We start from the raw sequence: 22,691 nt of genomic DNA, 5'->3' as shown, positions 1-22,691 counted from the left end.
ATGGAGCGTAAACAAATGGAAGGTTTCCGTTTCAGGCGGCATCATAAAGAAAAACATTTCATAAATGGCATTCATTTCATTTATTTGAAAGTTCTAATAAAAAATAATTAGAACATTGGTAATAACAAATTCAACATATAATCTATACTTGGTAAAATTGCTGTCAATTCAAAAACACAGATGTATAAATGCGTCTGTTTCTTCGTTGTGATCAGAGGTAAACGTAAACAAAACATTGGTTGTCGTTTTCTATTGTGCTTTTTAGCGTGTTTAGGAAACGCATGATATAAAATCGCCTTTATTTTGATAATTCTGGATTTTCAATCATACAACAAGCTAGTCTATAGAGTGATGGTTTTGCTATTCACCAGTTGTATTATACAATAGATATGACAAACATTAAAATTTGTCTGTATTTTGGGTTGTGTTATAACGGGAAATATATGGTGTTTACACCTATCCTGGTTGTAATTTTAACCATTTTTCAAGTTATTAGAACTTTAAAGTATATTAAATGTTTTATTTATTTACAAGAACAATTTGATATTATAAAGAAATACAGTATAGTACAAAGAAAGTATTGGAAATGGGTAGTAAACACATTTGAATAGGCAAATTGCTGGTTGCCATGGCCGCAATGGAATTATTTCTGTTAGTTGTGTTTCGAAATTCGCGATTTTCCATTTACACGAGGTCATTAATCGACCAAATTCTCGCATAATTCGGGACCCTACTGTATATATATATATATATATATATACAGTACGGTCCCGAATTATGCGTGTTCGAATTATGCGATTCCCCATTTATGCAGTCGCTGGTTTTCAAAAATAAATTTTCTGTATCTGTGAAGCTGTTCAAAGTCTGCCAGTAAAGCACTACAAAATATAACAAATCAATTGTCTTTTTAAGTATATTGGTAGCCCTAAATAGAGTGTTTAATAATAAATGTCCCCAAACGACATTTACCTTACATTTCATTAACATAATTTCATAATAAATAGCCTGTTTAAGGAGAAATTCCATACCAACAATGAAATCAGCAACTATGCCAGACCAACTCACAAAATGTAAACAGAATACTGTAGTGGCAATATTAATCTTTCTCTAACCTTTCGATAATTTTAATAGTAGTGTTAATGATGGTATACTAAAGCATTATTTTAGTTTAGCACAGTATATAAAGAAAAATTATCTGTCCCTGTTGGTGTTCAAAGTTTTCACACGTAGACAGAGTTCATTTATCAGCAGTGAATAGCCTAAACTTCGGTAACGCGTCAGCAATATTTTGTAATATTTTAAACAGTATAGATTTGCTTTACAAAGATTTGTTTTATATTACACAGTATAATTATAAAACCTCTGTAAGAGAGAGAGAGAGAGAGAGAGAGACAGAGAGAGAGAGAGAGAGAGAGAGAGATATTCAGATTCATTTGAGGTTTTTTGGCATCAAATCATTCTCTCTATCTCTCTCTCTCTCTCTCTCTCTCTCTCTCTCTATGTAAGAAATAAAATCTTAGTTCACATATTACAACCTGAGTTTAAGAATGAAATTAACATGACTTTTGTTAGTTGTGGTGATCAATTCCTGGCTTCAAGTGGTACAAGAAAAAAAATCACGGCATTCTATTACAACAGCTGACACACTCACTCACTCTCTCTCTCTCTCTCTCTCTCTCTCGCTCTCTCTCTCTCTCTCTCTCTCTCTATATATATATATATATATATATATAAATAAATTCAAGTGAAATAATACTCATAGAGTTAGGACAGCAAGATAAAACAAAGTATAAAACCAGGAGAAGGTTGAAGTAACATTGAGAAGAAGAAATAGATGAGAGATAGAAATTTAGATTTGAATTGGGGGATCAATTTCCCCAAGTTTGAGAACCCACTTCCCAGTCACAATTCTTCAACAATATTAAGAAACCACTTGACTCCATCAAGGAATTCTCTTGTTAAGAGGGTCCGCCCCCAAAGGAAGAGTCGGCTCAGCATGAGGGGGGAGCATAGTCTTTGGCTACGAAACTGCAATCAGCCGAAGAAAAGTAGGTTGCCAGACAGAGATGATGAAGGGAAGTTCTCCCTCAGAAGTTAGAAACAGCCCAACACTTGGGGAGGAAAACTCTCCCTCGGAAGGGGAAGTAGTCCAACCCCTGGAGGCTGACCTCCGAGCAGCACTCTTTACTTCAAGTCAACAAGCATTGTTCAATATGAAGGTCTGCTTTGAGCGCTACCTGAGAAAACTGCTGGAGCTAGTTCCTCAAAGACAGCATGCTGATCAGTAGCTGCCACAAACGCAGAACAAGAAAGTGCCAGCGCAAGGACAGCAGAATCCAAAGGAATGAACGGCACTGCTCTTCTAGGTTGGCTGTCTTAGCCGAACGAAGACGTACGGCATCTCTGAGAAAAAACAAAGACAAATTATGCGAGAAAAACTTTCTTGAGAGGCGCACCTATTCTTTGGACGGGAAAGGTGTCCCCCAAGAGAACAGACACAAATTAAGGACTGCCCATTCCCTTCACCGGCCGACACCGACGGGGAAGGAGAGCGGCCACATAAAAACTGTAACAAAACAAGTAGTTATTAACAAAACTTAAACAATGAAGAAAACCATTCAAGAGCACAACCTAACCCGGAAATGGTAAAGGTGTTCCCCACAGAAGAACTGTCAACAACCCACATAACGAGGGAGAGCGGCGAGAAAGAGCAACACCGAAGTCAAACTCTGAGAAGGCCGCAGGCAGGTTCCTCCAAGGACACATGGGGGGAGGGCGACATAAACATCCGAATAGAAAAGTAGTCCCCAATGAAGACAAATCCCCTACGGCGGAGGCCGTGGAACTCAGAACGACACCCGTCCGGGAAAGATTGTAAAGGATGGTTCTCTTGCTGCAATACATTAACACAAACAGCAACAAGCGCTGTAAAGAAAGCTTAAAATATATATAAAGACATTAAAATTATTTTCATATATATAAAAGAAAACATAAGTTAAAAAGTAAAAGATAATTAATGGTAGTCCGAAAGGTGATGAGGAAGAGTGGTAATAATCGTCCATCCGAGCCAGAAGTAAAAACTAGTACAGTCACAGGTGTGTGAGTGAGGGGGGGTAGTTACTACCCTCCACCCCAACCCCCCTAACTAGCGGGATGGGTGGTTAACCCTCGCTTCCAATGGCTCGTCCTTTCAGCTTCGCCAAAGGTAATACCCCTATAAATAGCGTAGGTTTGTATTCCAGTTACGGAACACACCTTTTTTACCTTCTTACATACTTTTATTAATACCAACTTAGCTACAACCCTAGTTGGAAAAGCAGGATGCTATACACCAAGGGCTCCAACAGGGAAAATAGCCCAGTGAGGAAAGGATATAAGGAAACAGAAAAAATAGTGTGCCTGAGTCTATCCTCATGCAAGAGAACGCCAATCCAACGACAGTGGAAGACCATGGTAAAGAGGCTATGGCACTACCTGACAAGAGATGTTTTGAACAAGTGATAAGGAGGAATAGGAAATAGGCAGTTAGAATTGAAGTAGGCATATTATTTACAGAACCAAATCAAGTAGGACGGAGATGAACATTTTGGCAAAAAGCACAAGAGAGATAACTGTAGAGAGTATTATTCAAAAAACCTTATAGAGGTAATAGCTGTCATAAAAAGTAAATGATGATGAACAGAGAGCATAACTAAATGGTCAAAGCAATCTAATGAGTTACAGTGAACCCTCGTTTATCGCGGTAGATAGGTTCCAGACGCGGCCGCGATAGGTGAAAATCCGCGAAGTAGTGACACCATATTTACCTATTTATTCAACATGTATATTCAGACTTTTAAAACCTTCCCTTGTACGTAGTACTGTTAACAAACTACCCTTTAATGTACAGAACACTTAATGCAAGTACTACAGTACCCTAAACTAAAACAGGCACAAATATTAAAGGTGATTTTAAATCATGCGTTTCCTAAACACGCTAAAAAGCACGATAAAAAATGGCAACCAATGTTTTGTTTACATTTATCTCTGATCATAATGAAGAAACAAACTGGAGGTAGAGCTTTGCTTATTACCCAGACATATTTCCCATACTTTTCCCTTAGAACTACATCACATCTTCCTACTTTAGATAGATATATATATATATATATATATACACACATATACATACCTACATATATACATACATACATATATACATAAATACATGCATACATATATATATATATATATTACTGTATATATATGGGTTATGGAAAAAATCCGCGAAGTGGTGAATCCGCGATGGTCGAACCGCGAAGTAGTGAGGGTTCACTGTATTATCATTAATTCCTACTAACTACATAGAATAAAAGCCTTACTTCCACAGAAGGTACTTCGATATCCACAAGTTTTTGCTGGAAGATTGAGCATTGGTGAATATCCAATGCTTGCCATTGGATATGGAGTCCTTTGTGCAAGACTCTGTAATAGGTCCAAGCAGTTCATCTACTTCTTGAGTGGAAAATCCTAATTCCATTGCCTCGTTGCGCAGCATTTCACCCCTGGCCACATATATACCCTCTCTCACTTGTACTTCCTTTTGCTGTTCAAGAACCTAGAACCAGTCAAAAAAGTTTAATAACCTGAAAATACCTAATTAAGGAATCTGAAATAAATGGAATAAGATGAAGAACCTGCAATTAAACTAGTGTATGACACCATGAAAAGTTAACGTAAGGTATATAATGTACATTACATTTGAAATTGCTCAAGAGAAGCTACACCACTTAGTAAAGTGACCAATGCAAAAACAGCAAAAGGTCAGAACACTTCAGTGAAATAAAAGTTAATTTACAGTACTACATACAGTACCGGTATATCTATGAAAGTTAAAAATATGACAAATTTGTAGATAATTTGTATATTTCCCCAACTAATACAAACCTTGAGTTATTTATATATGGATATATCTTTCGACAAAAATAGAAGATAGCCAATTAGACTTTTGGTGCGAGGTGGCAACCCTACCCAGAGCCTGGGTAGGGAGTGGCTAGTGGTACCAGTCACCTGTATATTTACTCACGGAGTGATGAAATAGTCACTTTTTCTTTGCATGCAGGGCTTATTGGGGGACACGTGATGGGGGAACAATTTGTATAAATAACTCCAGGTTTGTATTAGTTAGGGAAAAATTACAAATTTGGGAGTAATTTATATTTTCCTTAACATACAAACCTGTAGCTCTTTAACATAGCCTTATCATTTCAGCACATCTGAAAACTACACACACACACACCACCACCACACACACACACACACACACACTCTCTCTCTCTCTCTCTCTCTCTCTCTCTCTCTCTCTCTCTCTCTCTCTCTCTCTCTCTCTCCACAAGATGGCTTAGCAGTGAAAAATTACCTCTTTGCTTGTTTATGTAAGCCACTACAGCGGTGTCGTCATCCATAAACGCCACAGAGTGACCCATCAGTAATTCAAAGGAACTGCTGAAGAGCTAGGAAGGCTGCTCTCATTTCCATGAGATTTATATGTTGGCACCTTTTGTCCTCGGACCATAGACCCAAGACCGTATGTTGTGGTAAGTGAGCCCCCAACCCTTTTTTAATGTGTCTGTGAAGAGCAACAAGTCCAGAGGGAGAACTAGGAGATCTTGGCCTGTGCGGAGGTTGAACTCTGCCACCCACCAAAGAAGATCCGTCACCTTGGTCTGTGATATGTGGATCAGTGCGACTCTAGGGAATCCGAGTGTCGGTTCCACGACCTTTTCAACTGGCACTGTAGGGATCCTGTCCTCAGACAGCTGTTGGGAACTAGCCGGATCAAGGAGGTTAAAAGACCTAGGAGGCTCAACCAACGTCGTGCCGGTAGAATCTCCCGTCTGAAGATGGGTTTTGCCCCTTATTTAAGTCTGAGGATTCCGTTGTCTGATGGAAAGACTTTCTGGAGGTTGGTGTCTATAACCATGCTAAAATAAACTAGCCTCTGAGATGGAAGCTGAAAAGACTCCCGGAGATTTATCAAGATCCCCAGATCCTCACAAAACTCCAGAAGCTTGTCTCAGTGATGGAGAAGGGTCATCGAGTCTGCAATAACTATCCAGTTGTCGAGATAACAAAGCGGTCGAATGCCGTTTATGTGAGCCCAAGACGACACCAGCCCGAACACCCTAGTGAAGACTTGAGGCACTGCCGAGAGACCGAAACTGAAAACTTTGAACTGGTAATGTATGTTCTCGTGCATAAACCTGAGATACTTCCGTGAAGATGGATGGATCGGGATGTGGAAGTAAGCGTCTTGGAGATCTAAACACACATGTAGTCTCTTGGGCGTACTGTATTGCCTGAATAAACGTGTCTGCCGTCTCCATTCTCCACGGAGTGTGTTGGACAAACTTGTTCAGATGAGAGAGATCTATGACTGGTCTGCAACCTCAATACAACTTTTTTACAAGAAAGAGTCAACTATAGAAGCCTGAAGACCCATCAAGGACCTCTTGGAAAGTGCCCTTCAGCAGCATGGTCTGAACCTCGGCTCGAAGATCCAGTTCCTTTACGAACCCCTTCTTATAGGGAAATTAATGGAATCAGATTCCGAGTCAGAGGTGGGAGAGATGGAGTGAATGGGACGCGGTACCCTAAGCCGATCACATCCCACTGGTGGTTGGTTGGGGGGATTGCCCTCCCTAGCGAGAGCAGCCTCCTTGGCCACTCCCTCTACCTCTCTTCCTTCCCTTGAAAGGATGTGGATAATTTCTGATCCCTGGCTTGGAAAGGGAGTTTGGACACCACAGGAGGTCCAGAATACCTAAAAGTCGATGGGTAAGAGGTGTTGTGTTGACTTCTGGGAGGCCATGGAGCCCTACCATACGACCGAGATGTCATGGCCCTGTGAAGGAGAGAGTCATTAGAAGATTTCCTCCAACGATAAGCTGCTTTCTCTACCTCCTTAGGAGAGAAGAGAGAGGAATCTTCGAGCGTCAAGTTTCTCAAACGTGAGACCTCTACCTTCGGCACCTGCTTGTGGAAATGACCTATTACCGTATCCTGACGTTTAAGGATGGTATTCGCCCATATGTTAACTGCATGGTGCAACAAAAACTCCAACGTACGGGTACCCGATAACAGGAAGGATTCCAAGGACTTCCTTGTGGATTCCTTAGATAAGTCTTCAGAAAGCATGAATCGTCCTAATGCATCAAACCATAGATCGACCCCAGAAGCAGCCTGAGTGGCATATTTTGCACCTCTTTCTATGTTCAGGAGCTCCGGTGACGGGAGGGAAGCTCTCAAGGAAGAGTGTTTGAGAAGGAATACCCTAGTCAGCTGTTTGACAGAGGGGTCAAGAGTCGGGAGTCAAATGAGGTTTGCCCTCGATCGCATAACACCTCCTTTGAAGTATAAAAAGAAGTGGGAGAGACTGAAAATGAAGCTGCTCTCAAGGAACGAGAAGTTCCAGCTATCTGCGAGATAGCCCTCCTAGCGACCATCACGCCCTTCGACCAGGGTAAAGCCGCACTAGTCTTAGGAGGCCTCTGGGTACCAAAGATCTAGTCAAGGACCATTTCTTTGCCCTCATGGGAGGTCGTACCAGGATCCGACAAGCTACTGAAGGATCTCATGCAGGCTAAGACCTGCCAAAGGGCATGCTCAGAGTCCTTTCATTCCTGTTCTGAAAGCAAATTGGGACTACCCGCTCTTGGGAGGAATTCTTCGTCCGTGTCCACATCATCACCTACCTCCAAGCATTCGTCCATGGAAGCTTGGGGTAGGTCAAAGTCGTCAACAGTATTATGAGAAGGACCCCTCTCACGGGAACCTGCCTCAAACTCCTGTCTGTGTGGATCCTTGATCTTAGCGTTCTTGGGGACTGTTTTATTCCTACGACTCTTTCGGTGGAGAAAAATGCCTATCCAAGATTGAGGTCTTAGGAATAGCTTGCGGTTCCCTCAAAATACAAGAATTAAGGACAGGAAGTTTGGTAGGAATTTCTTTGGGAGATCAAAAATCTCTGCTAGTGCTGGGTTGGATAAGGTCCACTTGAGGAGGAGTATAGATTGCCTTCTCCTTCCTATGTTCAAAGATTAGTCTGTGGAATTTTTACCCGGAGTTAACGGAAGTCGCTCTAGACACGGATCTGATACCGAAGAAACTCTGTCTTTAGCACTGGGTTCGGATATAGAAGTCTGCGCTAATGAGACGCTTCTCAGGACTGAAGTGTCCGTCAATGCGAGAGAAAGACAACGAAAAACTCTCCAAACGGAATGCGCAGGGCACCCCTGACTTGAGAAGGACGAGGCTTAGGTGGAAAAGCCAACCCTAAGGACTTTTGTAGGTCTGATAACAGAGTATCATACCAAGAAGGAAGCTTTCCTCCATTTGAAAAGTCGGAGGTTTCCTTCGGAAGACCAGGCGGTAGGGAATGTCTATGAATTGGAGGCTGTTCAGATGCCCAAGGCACTTTAGGAGAGTCTCTGCGGCATAGAGATATTCCTTAGTTATTCTAAGGGACCTGTCAGGAGATATAGGACACCAGCAAACTTATTTATGGGTTCTTCAGCCCCTCAGCAAAGAGAATCGGTCTAGAGCTACAGGTGGTCACAGCAGGAATCTTCACCAAAGGTGTAGAAATTGTAAAGGAACCTGATTCTGCTATAGGAGCTTGTGAAAACGCGAGAATCACGCTGAAACGCGAGCGATTCACGAGTGAAAACTTCCGAAACACGAGGGACCAAAGGCAGACGAGAAGCAGGAAACCCTACAGGAACCTGAGGAACTGGAGGACAATTAACACTCGCCACAGGCAACGACAGAGGTCTCAGAACATGAGCGACTAGAAGCGTTGGGAGCATTTTGCTAACACAGTAACATCGGCAATCGTTCAGCTAAAGCGCCCCAGGCCGCAAACAAACCAGGGGACCCCTTGGCGGAGCGCACAACAGATATTTGGCCAGTGGAATATCCTTTAAGTCGGAGTTTGTCTGGAAGAAGAAAGCTTAGAATGTCCTGCAACCGAATGTTCGTGATCATGAGCGTCCCGTTCGTGATAGTGAGTGCTCGCTCATGATCATGAACGTTTTGCTCGAGAATGTGAACAACTAATTTGCGAACGGGAGTGTCGGGAACGTCTAGAGTGTCTTCCTCTTGAACATGAACGGCGCCCCCGCGATCGCGAACGTGAAAAACGGTCCCGTGAACGTGAGCGACGGTCCCGTGAACATAAAAGTCGCCCTCATGAACGCGAGAATCGTCCCCGTGATCGTGAATGTGAATGTCTAGATTGAAACTGACATCAGTGAACTTGTGAACACGAGCGTGAATCTCATGAACATGAGCTTAAATCTCTTGATTGTGAGAGTATCATTATTATTATTATCACTTGCTTAGCTACAACCCTAGTTGGAAGAGCAGAATGCTATAAGCCCAGGGGCTCCAACAGGGAAAATAGCCCAATAAGGAAAGGAAAAAAGAAAAAAAATATTTGAAGAGTAACAAAATTAAAATATCTCTTATATAAACTATAAAAACTTACAAAACAAGAGGAAGAGAATTAAGATAGAATAGTGTGCTCAAGTGTACCCTCAAGCAAGAGAACTCTAACCCAAGACAAAACAAGAGGAAGAGAATTAAGATAGAATAGTGTGCTCAAGTGTACCCTCAAGCAAGAGAACTCAAACCCAAGACGGTGGAAGACCATGGTATAGAGGCTATGGCACTACCCAAGACTAGAGAACAATGGTTTGATTTTGGAGTGTCCTCCTAGAAGAGTTGCTTACCATGGTTAAAGTCTCTCTTCTACCCTTACCAAGAGGATATTGGCCATTGAACAATTAAAGTGGAGTAACCCCTTGAGTGAAGAAGAATTGTTTGGTAACCTGTGTTGACAGGTGTATGAGAACAGAGAAAAATATGTAGAGAATAGGCCAAACTATGCAGTGTGTGTGTGTAGGCAAAGGGAAAATGAACCGTAACCAGAAGAGAAGGTTCCAATGTAGTACTGTCTGGCCAGTCAAAAGATCCCATAACTCTCTAGCGGTAGTATCTCAATGGGTGGCTGGTGCCCTGTCCAACCTACTACCTGTGATCTTGAACTCCTATTATAACCACTTCAGAAAGAAGAACGCAGAGACCAAGATAACATTCGGTCTCGTGAGCATGAAGCCCTAGAGTTAGAATACCTTTGTGAAGAAGAGCGTTGAGACCATGATAACCTTTAATCTTTTATGTTAACATTGGATTGTCGAGAACAACATCCTGACCAACCAGGAAGATGAAGTGATGAGTCTCGCCCCTGCAATCGTTGATCAGAATAAATTCTGATCTCATCATTGGATTGCCGCAAATGACATCGTGACCGACCAATAAGGTAAGGTGATGAGTCTCGTCCCCTGCAGCGTCGTCCACCAGAAGACTGTCTTCAGCACCAGTAGGAAGGAGGTTAGCCTGTAAGCTGGAAACATTCCTAAACGGGGAAACAAAGGTCTGTATATTAGGAGATGACGGAGCCACATGATGGCTAGAAGGCTCGTCATCAGCAAGAGGTTGTCTGGAGGGTGAAAGTAGAAGTTCGCAAATGCCCAGGGTGAAGTTGAAGAATCTCTCTTAGCTGCACGTTGGAGGAGACAAAGAAGCGCTTCCTTCGAAGGGGTACTGTATCCCCAAAGATGACCAAGCCAGCAAAACATCTGAAATAGAGAAGGGGATCTCAGTGGCAGAAGAAGTTTTTCCCTAGAGGAGGCAACAACACCCCCAAGTCAGTGAGATCGACCAGGAGTTAAAGGGACTGCGTTCCTAATTGGTTGTTCCCTGGAGGAAGACAGCTGAGAAGCAGCTTTGGAAAGAGGTGTAAGAGAGCGCAAAGAAGAGGAGGAAACTCGCAATCGTATCATCTCCGAGTTAGACTGAGAGAGAGCGTTTGCACTTAGCTTTCGTCTTCCTGTGTCTCCCAAACTTCTTCCACTGGGAGGCAGACCACTCCCTACACTTGTCACAAGGAGAGTCTTGCTTGCAACGACGCCCTGTACATTTCAGACACAAAGAATGTGGGTTGGTGTCTACCAATGACACGAAGGTCCCACAAGCACGACCTTCGTAACCAGGGCACGTTCCCATATCATCAACCAAGCACAATCACACCTGAAAAAGAGGAAGTAAGCATAAAATAAGCACAAAACAATGTTCGTCAATGTCTAGGGGAACCTTGAGGAGGAGAGAGGAGACATCCACTCTCTACAAGCCAAATAGAAAAAGTGACTAGATTATCACTGTGAATATATATATACAGGTGGCTGGTACCACTTGCCACCCCCGGGTTGCCACCTCGCACCTAAAGTCTAATTAGCTACCTTCCAGCTTTGTTGATAGATATATCTACACATAAATAACGGAAGGTTTGTTAGTTTGGTTAACAACTAACAGATAATCGTCTTCCACTTTATTATGTAAAAGAAAAAAAATTTGCTCCCCTTGAATTGATGCTGAAATTTTTTCAAAGTAATCCTTTAAACATGCTCTGCAGTCCTTGTGTTATTTTTAAAACTACTTTTCACTTCATAAAATGTTATTTTTATCAGTAAAATAAATTTTTGAATATACTTACCCGATAATCATGTAGCTGTCAACTCCGTTGCCCGACAGAATTCTATGGAGGGATACGCCAGCTATCACAATACTAGAAGGGGGTGTACTTACCAGCGCCACCTGTGGCCAGGTACTCAAGTACTTCTTGTTGACACCTCCTCAATTATTCCTCGGTCCACTGGTTCTCTATGGGGAGGAAGGGAGGGTCGATTAAATCATGATTATCGGGTAAGTATATTAAAAAATTTATTTTACTGATAAAAATAACATTTTTCAATATTAAACTTACCCGATAATCATGTAGCTGATTCACACCCAGGGGGGTGGGTGAAAAACCAGTGTACAAGACTAAAGGATAGCTAAGTATCCCGTATTTCATATAATCAGTTATCCACAATAACAATGAAATAATAAGTACCTGGTAAGGAAGTCGACTTGAACCGTTACTCTGCCTTTAATAAGATCGTCTTCCTTACTGAGCGCAGCGTTCCTCTTGGGAGGCTGAATCAACTCAAAGGTGCTAAAGTATACAGGGCTGCAACCCATACTAAAGGACCTCATCACAACCTTTAACCTCGGCGCTTCTCAAGAAAGAATTGACCACCCGCCAAATCAACAAGGATGTGGAAGGTTTCTTAGCCGACCGTACAACCCATAAAAAGTATTCAAGAGAAAGGTTAAAAGGTTATGGGATTATGGGAATGTAGTGGCTGAGCCCTCGCCTACTACTGCATTCGTTGCCACGAATGGTCCCAGGGTGTAGCAGTACTCGTAAAGAGACTGGACATCTTTGAGATAGAATGATGCGAACACTGACTTGCTTCTCCAATAGGTTGCATCCATAACACTCTGCAGAGAATGGTTCTGTTTGAAGGCCACTGAAGTAGCCACAGCTCCCACTTCATGTGTCCTTACCTTCAGCAAAGCAAGGTCTTCTTCCTTCAGATGAGAATGTGTTTCTCTAATCAGAAGCCTGAATAGTAAGAAACTGAGATCTTAGAACTTGGAAAAGAAGGTTTCTTGATAGCACACTATAAGGCTTCTGATTGTCCTTGTAAAGGTTAAGACCTTTTTAGATAGTACCTAAGAGCTCTAACTGGGCAAAGTACTCTCTTCAGATCATTCCCCACCAAGTTGGACAGGCTTGGGATCTCGGAACGACTTAGGCCAAGGACGTGAAGGAAGCTCGTTTAGCAAAAACCGAGCTGCAAGGAACATGTAGCCGTTTCAGATGTGAAAACAATGATCCTGCTGAAGGCGTGGATCTCACTTACTCTTTTAGTTGTTGTCAAGCACACGAGGAAAAGAGTTTTTAATGTGAGGTCCTAAAAAGAGGCTGATTGGAGAGGTTCAAACTTTGATGACATAAGGAACCTTAGGACCACGTCTAGATTCCAGCCTGGAGTGGACAACCGACGTTCCTTTGAGGTCTCAAAAGACCTAGGGAGGTCCTGTAGATCTTTGTTGGTGGAAAGATCCAAGCCTCTGTGGCGGAAAACCGCTGCCAACATACTTCTGTAACCCTTGATCGTAGGAGCTGAAAGGGATCTTACTTTCCTTAGATATAACAGGAAGTCAGCAATCTGGGTTACAGTGGTACTGGTTGAGGAAACTGCATTGGTCTTGTACCAGCTACGGAAGATTTCCCCTTGAGACTGATAGATTCTGAGAGTGGATGTTCTCCTTGCTTTGGCAATCGCTCTGGCTGCCTCCTTCGAAAAGCCCCTAGCTCTTGAGAGTCTTTCGAAAGTCTGAAGGCAGTCAGACGAAGAGCGTGGAGGATTGGGTGTACCTTCTTTACGTGAGGTAGACTTAGAAGGTTCACTCCTAGAGGAAGAGTCCTGGGAATGTCGACCAGCCATTGCAGTACCTCTAAGAACCATTCTCTCGCGGACCAGAGCGGAGCCAACCAACGTCAGCCGTGTCCCTTTGTGAGAGGAGAACTTCTGAAGTACCCTGTTGACAATCTTGAACGGCGGGAATGCATACAGGTCGAGATGGAACCAATCCAGCAGAAAAGCATCCACGTGAACTGCTGCTGGGTCTGGAATCGGAGAACAATACAACAGGAGTCTCTAGGTTATCGAGGTAGTGAACAGATCTATGGTTGGCTGACCCCACAGGGCCCAAAGTCTGTTGCAAACATTCTTGAGAAGGGTCCACTCTGTGGGGATGACCTGACCCTTCCGTCTGAGGTGATCTGCCATGACATTCATACCGCCCTGAATGAACCTCGTTACCAGTTAGCTTTCGATCTTTAGACCAGATGAGTAGGTCCCTTGCGATCTAGAACAACTTCCACGAAAGAGTCCCTCCCTGCTTGAAGATGTAAGCCAGGGCTGTGGTGTTGTCAGAGTCCACCTCCACCACTTTGTTAAGCTGGAGGGACTTGAAGTTTATCAAGGCCAGAATAACCGCCAACAACTCCTTGCAATTGATGTGAAGTGTCCTTTGCTCCTGATTCCATGTTCCCGAGCATTCTTGTCCGTCCAAAGTCGCACCCCAGCCCGTGTCTGATGCGTCCGAGAGGAGACGGCGGTCGTGTTTCTGAACAGCCAAAGGTAGACTTCCTTGAGAAGAAAGCTGTTCTTACACCACGCGAGAGAAGACCTCCTCTCTTCGGAAACAGGAACTGAGACCGTCTCTAGCGTCATGTCCTTTATCCAGTGAGCAGCTAGATGATACTGAAGGGGGGGAGGTGGAGTCTCCCTAACACGATGAACAGGGCCAGCGATGAAAGTGTCCCTGTTAGACTCATCCACTACCTGACTGAGCATCGGTTCCTTCTCAGCATGCTCTGGATGCATTCTAGGGCTTGGAAGATCCTTGGGGCCGACGGAAAAGTCCGAAAAGCTCGACTCTGAAGATCCATACCCAAGGAGACAATGGTCTGGGATGGAACGAGCTGAGACTCCTCAAAATTGACCAGGAGGCCCAGTTCCTTGGTCAGATCCATAGTCCATTTGAAAATCTCCAGACAGCGACGACTTGTGGAAGCTCTTAAAAGCCAGTCGTCTGACGGAGCCGGACACAAGATCATGGTACTGCTGCACAGTCTGTGAACTGTCAATCATGGGCAAGCGAGGAAGTACAGTGACAACCCGAATCTGTCTAGACTGTCTGGGTCGTACAGACAACTCCTTATCGGGTTGCTGAGGTTGCCGCACTGCGTCACAACAAGTCACTTCTGTTGGTTGTTGAACGTCTTCCCCGTGACACATTGACTCCGTAAACAAAAAATCCTCTAACAAGGACTAAGCTTGGACTGCATGTCTTGCAACACAGCTCAAGGTCTATGGGAGCAGGTGTGGTAACAGACGGGATTAGCGACTGAAGTGGAACCATTACCTTCCCTGGAAGCATGTTACGCTTAAATAAAAGTCCATAGGAGGCTATGCAGCTAAAGGCTCCCTCCAAATGACAGAGTCCTCAAGGGAATATCAGAAGGAGGGAGAAAAGAACTTTCTCATCTACAGGGACCATATCCTAGAAAAGCTAAGTTCTCTCAGTGAGGGTTCACTGGTGCAAAAGCAGCAGACTAGAAGGCAACGTTATGAAACTGCTTGACAGTCTAGTGAGTTGGCAACAACCAAAGATGTGTGACTGAGAAGCATGCGGTAAGGTATGCAGAGCATGTTGTATGCAGAGTATGCTGTATGCAGAGCATGCTGAATGTAGAGCATGTTGTATGCAGAGCATGCTGAATGCAGAGCATGCTGTATGCAGAGCATGTTGTATGCAGAGCATGCTGAATGCAGAGCATGCTGTATGCAGAGCATGTTGTATGCAGAGCATGCTGTATGCAGAGCATGCTGTATGCAGAGCATGCTGTATGCAGAGCATGCTGTATGTAGAGCATGTTGTATGCAGAGCATGCTGAATGCAGAGCATGCTGTATGCAGAGCATGTAGTATGCAGAGCATGCTGTAAGCAGAGCATGCTGTATGTAGAGCATGCTGTAAGGTAAGCAGAGCGTGTGCATGGCGTTTAACATTTCTCAGAAATTCCATGACCAGTGCTAGAGTGCTTTATGCATGCTTGCATGGGGTTTAAATATCAACATAATATTTACCTTACATTCATAACTCATGATTCATATTTTTTGCCATATTCCGCGATATTGTTAAAAATATATTGCAAGGAATACAAATATATTTTTATAAGTAATACAAATAACCTCCATTATCAAAAGGTTTGAAAATGGAGGTAAGGTATGCTGAACAGCAGAGTCAGAACGAGCTGGAACAACAATAGTTGAGGTTTCCTCTTCAAGACTCTGTTGAGGGAACACCTGAGGCTCAGTCTGCAAAGGCTGATCAAAGGAAGTAGCAGAAGATAGGCGCATGGGTGGAGGAGGCTGACTCCTGGCATGAGTGGCTGAACCCAAGGGTTGCGCTTGCTGAGCGGTTGGCGGAAGCGGAGTAGCAAGTTCCTGTTCCTGTGGTGTGAGCGGAGCGCGATGAGGTAGAGGCTGCGCAGAACAAGGTAAATGTCTCGCAAGCTGAGGCTCCTGAGGCGCAAGGCTAAGGTGTAGTGGTGCTTGCCTTGTGGAGGGTTGAGCTCGCTGCAGCGAGAGCTGAGGAGACTGACTCAAGGACGGGAGAGGTTGTTGTACCTCAACCGAGTGTTGCATCACTGGTGGAGCAGCAAGTGGAGGCGGAGGAAGAGAGGTATAATCCTCCTGATCCCATTGTAAAGGTTGCCTTAAAGAAGGCGGAGGCTGAGCACCACTGGGAACAGCCAACTCAGAACGTGGCTCAACATCGTACGCCTGGCAGGAGGTACTGCGATCAGGCGGAGCGAGCGCAGGCGGAGCGAGCGCAGGCGGAGGGAGTGTAGGCGGAGGCGGAGGCGCAACACTCTCAGCCCGACACTCACGCATCAAGACCGAAAGTTGTGACTGCATGGACTGCAGTAGAGTCAACTTGGGGTCGGCAGACACTAAGGTCTGCTGAGGTAAAGCCTTAACAGCAGAGATCTGTTGCGGCAGAACCTTACTCCTCTTAGGCGGAGTGCATTCAACTGATGACTGAGGAGAGTCAGAGCTAACCCAATGTCTGCATCCGGGTTGTTGAACTCTAACTTCGTACGTCTGGCATAGGTCTGGACTTTATGTTTAAGAGGTCTTGAGACCTGAGACCAGCGTTTTCTCCCCTAAATTTCTTCTGCAGACGAGCAAAATAAGGGCTCAATCGTCTGCGGGTGGGAGTGACGGTCTCGGTAAGACACGCCCACAACCACCGAGGATACTTCTGTGCGCCGATCAAGGCCTGCTGAACCCTTTTGTCCTTCGACATTGCTTCTCCCCTGGGCTTGGGAGCTTGCAAGAGGTCCCGGACTGGGAGAACGACTGGCGCGCACAGAAGTACCCTCACGCACAACACTGACACACTTTGCGCTAATCACTTATCACTTTGATTTTCTGTTTGCACTTATTTCACTGAACTCGAAACTTTAAGTGGTTTGTACCTGAAACACGCAATTCTATCCTTTCTCAAAAGTTAGTAATTGCGAAAACAGAATTACAATGTAACAGAAAAATCTAATGAAAGATAAATAATTCAGTGGCTGGAAAGAGACTAAACACTAGATCACTCTAGCAACGTTTACTTTCTTCCCCTAAAGAGACTAGGGAGAAGAGCAAAAAACGATAACAACGTTACTCGTACGCCTGGCAGGCTTGAATGAAACGTTTATCCTCCTCTTTCTCCCTCCGTCTCTATCTCTCTCTCTCTCTCTCTCTCTCTCTCTCTCTCTTGACTTAGAACCTGAGAGAAGAGCCCAATCATATATATCGTTAAAACATATTATTGTACAAGAAAAAAACTGAAATATTTCCCAAAATGAAAAGTTCCTTTATTAGGATTAAAACCATTAAGTTAAGAAAGAATGAACAAAACGCTAGACACGGTTACTCTTACTGCAATGTGAAACCGTGAAAATTCTTTCTCTATCGTAACGATAGAGTGCAAGTTGAACGTTCTGAACGTCAACAACTGCAGAGACAAAACAAAACGTTAGTTCAACTTTGAAAACAGTACTAGACTATCAAAGAAATTCTTTCAAAGACATTAAAATAGCATAATATGTTAACAGGTAAAACCGAAATGACGGGCTCAATGTTAATTAACTTCGGTACCAAGAAAAGACCGCCTACTATTAGGAAGGTCGAATATAAACAAATATAAAAATTAATTTTAATAAGTTTATAAAAAAAAAGGAAGTTAATCGAAGAGGCCTATAAGAGGCGGAGAGATATAAAATAAATCTATAACTTTTGTCAAGCAAAATTAAGAAAGAGAGTCTATACTCTCTTAGACACCAACACTTCCGTCTAAGGGAAGGGTCGGCCATTTAAAGGTGAAAGAGAGTTCATACTCTCTTCGTCACCATAAGTAATCAAATTAATTCCAAAAGCTAACTAAGCTAATATAGAAGTTTCCAGTAAAGCGACAGCCGAAATCAAAGAGAAATACTTCACCAAAGTCGTGAAAATACTCCAAGAACATAAGCGTATCCCAGAACGTCTTGCCGGAAGCACGACAGAGGAATAATTGAGGAGGTGTCAACAAGAAGTACTTGAGTACCTGGCCACAGGTGGCGCTGGTAAGTACACCCCCTTCTAGTATTGTGATAGCTGGCGTATCCCTCCATAGAATTCTGTCGGGCAACGGAGTTGACAGCTACATGATTATCGGGTAAGTTTAATATTGAAAATTAATTAATGGAAGCACACGCATTGATTAAAGAAACTGGTTGTCTAAGTAGTTAAGTAGCAACTATAGAGATATTTTCTTACCTGCTGCTGAGCAGCTAGATTTTGTTCACTCTGATGTATTTGTTCCTGCAACTGCTGCTGTTGAGCAGTGATTGCATCTAAATTTGTTGAAGGAGGAGGAGGTGGGGGCGGTGGTGGAGGCTGCACATATCCAGCTGTGCTAGTCGTGAAGGCACCAGGTTCACCTGCCTGTTTAATATTTAAAAACAAACAAACATTACTTATTGTATAAAATTATAAAAAAAAATCACAAACTTAAGTCACCAAAAATTATTTCCCAACAATTACAGAATAGATATTCTTTGAAATGACAAATTTGAAGTACTTAGTGTTTTTCCTAATGATACAAACCTTGAGCACTCTACTAAGGAATATGCTTTCAGCAAAGCTGGAAGACTAGACATAAGACTTTTAGCGAGGTGTAACTACCCCACCGTTAGTTAGCATGGGTTAGGGGGGTAGTACCGGCTACCCTGCTCACACACACACCTGTCTTCTATCATCAGTTTTGCTTGCAGGCAGGACTTACGGGAGGATAGGTGATGTCGGGCCAAATTTGAAGAGCTCGAGGTTTATCTCGTTAGGAAAAATACAAATTACTTTGAAATTTGCCATTTGTTCCGACACTAAATACAAACCCTTTCGCTCTTTATTAAGAAAGACTCACCCCTAAGCTGGGTGGCTGACCTAACCAACTGGTTGGCTTTTGACCTGGAGGTTTATCCCTTATACGTGCGTTTCAGCACGAGTCTTGCATTTTCACAAGTATTTCGCCCAATTTCATGAGTTTTTCACGAGCTTCTGCAGTAGAATTGGGTTCCTTCAAAACTCCTATATCTTCGTTGAAGATACCCGCTGTGACCACCTTTAGCGGTAGACCAATTCATGCCCTGAAGGGATTAAAGATCCCCCAAATAAATTTGCGGGTGTTCCTACATCTCCTGACAGACCCCTTAGAATAACTAAGGAATATCTCTCTAGGCTGCAGAGACACTCTCCTAAGGCACCTCAGGCATCTGAACGTCCTCCAATTCATTGACGTTCCCCACCGCCTATTCTTCCCCTGACACCTTGCTAAAACCTAAGTGCAATAGCACACTTTAGCAGCCTGAGCAATCTGTGTGATTGTGTGACATTAGCAGTTTGACTAGTCTATATAAGAACTTTCAGAAATGTAGTAATCTTTGAACCAACCATACCCAATCCTACCTAACCAGGGGGTATGTAGATGCAACAAATACAGAATATATTTCTATACCCGGTTACACAAGGGAAATGGTTCTACCTGCAGACGGAGGAGGTCAGCTTTCAGAGTACCGTAGGTGCTGTTCCCCAAGAGGGAAAGATGAAAGAAAGAGAGCCAGTCATTCTTTTCAGCATATAGCCATACTGGGCACACAGCCTGATGCACGGGATTGGGTACTGGGTGGGAACTGTTTCCTTTTCTCAAATGAAAGGAAAGATCATTTTCAGTCCCCACAGGATTTATTCTGACAGGCCTTCCTGAACATATTCAATTTTGCCGCCTTCTTTTGAGACTAGAATAAGAGGAAAAATATAGCTTCACATGACAGTGCATCTTTACCCTTAATTACCTAGGAGTTGGAGTTTGGTCCAAAAGGAATTATTACCTTATACCAGTGTAAACAACATTCCCTGTTACACAAGCCTCACCTTGTTGACCGATACTGAAGTTTACCAGTCAGTGAGAAAACTCTTGAAGTGGATAAGAAGTGAACAGTGGCAGCAGTTACCACAAGCTCAGAATCAGTGACAGAACAAAAAGTTACATTTCAGCGTATAAGCTCTGTCAGCTTTGCTCCTTAAAGGCCCAGCCGGAAAGCCAATATGTGGGGTATGGGACAAAAAACACAAAATCCTGAAAAAATTCACTGAGCTTTGTACAGCAATGGAGAATGCGAATATGAAATATTTTGTCACAATTTCTCTTACTTTCATAGTTACAGGGAAATTAGTAAAAGTAACTCAATAAGTCAAAAACATTGATCCCTACAAGAAAATGCGGTATTTCTTCGGTCATTGTGAATTTTGATAATTATTACATTTTAATATAAAGCATATTGTGAGCAATGGCATCTGTATAGATTCCATGAGTCACAAGACAGGAAGTTATAATAACATCCTTCAGTGCTAGCACAAACCCCAGAGTAGATCGACGAAGTGCAGGCAAGCTTTCTGGACTGCCTTCAACTCTAGAACATTGATGTGTAGGTCCTTCTCCCCGTCCATCCAGGTTCCTCTCGTCGTCCCGTTGAGGAGATGGGCTCCCCATCCCTGGTTGGAGGCGTCTGTGAATAGAAGTAACTCAAGAGGGTCGGTCGCGAAGGGCATCCCCTTGAGCGAGTTTGACCGGCAATGCCACCATTCCAGGGAGGGTATTGTGTTTGGTAGGACTGGGATTAATTTCTGGTGCGAGTCCAGTTGGCACCAGAAGTTCTTCAGGATCCATTGGACGGCTCTGAGTCTGAGTCTCCCCCTGGGGAACCAGTTTTTCCAACGACACCAGATGACCTATTAGTCTTTGCCAGTCCTTCGCCCTCCTGTGTTGCCCCGACAGGAACGGACGAAGGATCTTCATCAGATTGCTTATCCTCTCCTCCGACGGAAAAGCTTTCACTAGTAGAGAATCCAGTGTCATCCCCAAATAGGTCATTCTGTTGGAGGGAGATAGGTTCGATTTTTCTGGGTTGATCATGATACCCAGACCCTAGCAAAACTGGAGAAGTTTCATACCTTGCTCCTTCAAAACGTCCTTCGAGGAGGAAAGAAGCAACCAGTCGTCCAGGTACCGGATGAGGCGAATGCCTCGCTCGTGAGCCCACACCGAGACTCTCGTGAAGACACTCGTGAATACCTGGGGAGCTGTCGACAATCCGAAACAAAGGGTCTTGAATTGCAGGATCTGGGTACCCCATTTCACCCGGAGAAACTTCCGACTCGAGGGGAGGACCGGAATTTGGAAGTAAGCGTCCTTGAGGTCTATGGTCATCATATAGTCTTTCTCCCTCAAGGACAGCAGGACCAACTTTGGAGTGTCCATTTTGAACTCTGTCTTTCTTATAAACTTGTTGAGAGCCGACAGATCTATCACCGGTCTCCACCCCCCCCGTCGCCTTTTCGACCAGGAACAGGCGGCTGTAGAAACCTGGTCCTGGGTGTAGGATCTCCTCCATGGCGCCCTTCTCCAACATGGTGGACACCACCTCTTGAAGGGCAGCCCTCTTCAACGGGTCCTTGGGTACCAACCACTCCGACAGGCTGGCCGGAATTAGAGGGGGAGGTTCTGCTAAGAACGGTAACCTGTAGCCCTCCTTCAGTACGGACACTGTCCAAGGGCTCTGCTCCGTGAGCCTTCCATGCTTGCCAATGTAGTCTGAGGCATCCCCCAACCTGAGGCTTGGGCAGGAGTAGGGGGCCTCCCACTCTATTTCCTCCTGGAGGAGCGGCCTGAACGGCCTCTCCTGGAGGCAGAATAACCTGTCCTAAACGAGGCCGACGCTGCTGGGGCTCCTCTACGGGGGGGCTGAGGTGCCGAGGCCCAAGAGGAAGAAGGGGCTTCTCTCCTCGTCAGGCTAGGGGGGGCCTGAGGAGCCGAGGAACCGTCTGAGGCTGACCTCTTGTAGGGGGGCCTCCTTACCGGCGGAGGCCTGGGCGCGTTTACTTCTTTTCGCTTAGCCATCTTCTCCATGATCTCCTCTAACTCCTTCAAGGGGAACAAGGAGTCACCCCACACAGGAAGGCTCCTCATGGCCCTCGCCTCTCTGTCTGGGACCTTCCGGGAAAGCTTCGCCAGGATGGTGTCCCTTTTGCGAAGCACCCAATTCGCTGACAGGGCGAGGGACTGGTAGGTGAGGAACTTAAGGGTCTTGCCCCCAGAGATGATAAGCTCCCTCAGGAGGCTTTGCTGTTCTGGGTCTGTCAGGTCATATGTTGCTTGCACACCTACTAGAGTGGAAGCCCACCAGTCTAACCAAGAGGAGACGTGAACTAGGTCCTTAGACATCTCCTCCATCATCGCAGCCTCCGATTGTGAAAAACAAATCGGGGCTGAAGAGGCTCTGTCCTCCGAGGCGCCCTGTCCCAAAATGTCGAGAGCAGGTTCCACTTTGCAGGCTCCCGGTCGTTGTCCCTCTGGCACATAGACCCTGCTCTGTGTTTTGAGCCCTTGGAGCAACTTCGAAGAGCTCTGCGTCTTGGGAGCTTCAGCATTGCCTGCTACCACTCTATCAACGTGCTCTCGGCCCAGGACGAGATCTCGGGCCACAGGAAGTGCCAGGGAGGATTTTTGTTGGACAGGCGCTTGCATCAACCGGGTAAG

The 22,691-nt window shown here is 44.4% G+C and overlaps 1 protein-coding gene across 5 annotated transcripts in view; it reads right to left on the bottom strand.

Moving 5' to 3' along the window:
• The window catches only part of LOC137621550 (calcium homeostasis endoplasmic reticulum protein-like), a 127,435-nt gene that overhangs the window by 66,346 nt on the left and 38,398 nt on the right, over positions 1-22,691 (bottom strand). For all 5 annotated transcript variants that reach the window (XM_068351936.1, XM_068351938.1, XM_068351937.1 and 2 more), the window contains exons 4-5: positions 18,374-18,541; positions 4,362-4,597 (exon numbers count right to left, since the gene is read on the bottom strand). In XM_068351936.1, the coding sequence (XP_068208037.1) occupies positions 4,362-4,597; positions 18,374-18,541 (404 nt within the window). The remainder of the gene's footprint in view (positions 1-4,361; positions 4,598-18,373; positions 18,542-22,691) is intronic.

This window comes from Palaemon carinicauda, chromosome 28 (genome assembly GCF_036898095.1).
Source record: "Palaemon carinicauda isolate YSFRI2023 chromosome 28, ASM3689809v2, whole genome shotgun sequence".
NCBI classification, from domain to species: domain Eukaryota; kingdom Metazoa; phylum Arthropoda; class Malacostraca; order Decapoda; family Palaemonidae; genus Palaemon; species Palaemon carinicauda.
The sequence above is the reverse complement of the archived record's forward strand: the minus strand, read 5'-3'. Positions and strand labels throughout refer to the sequence as shown.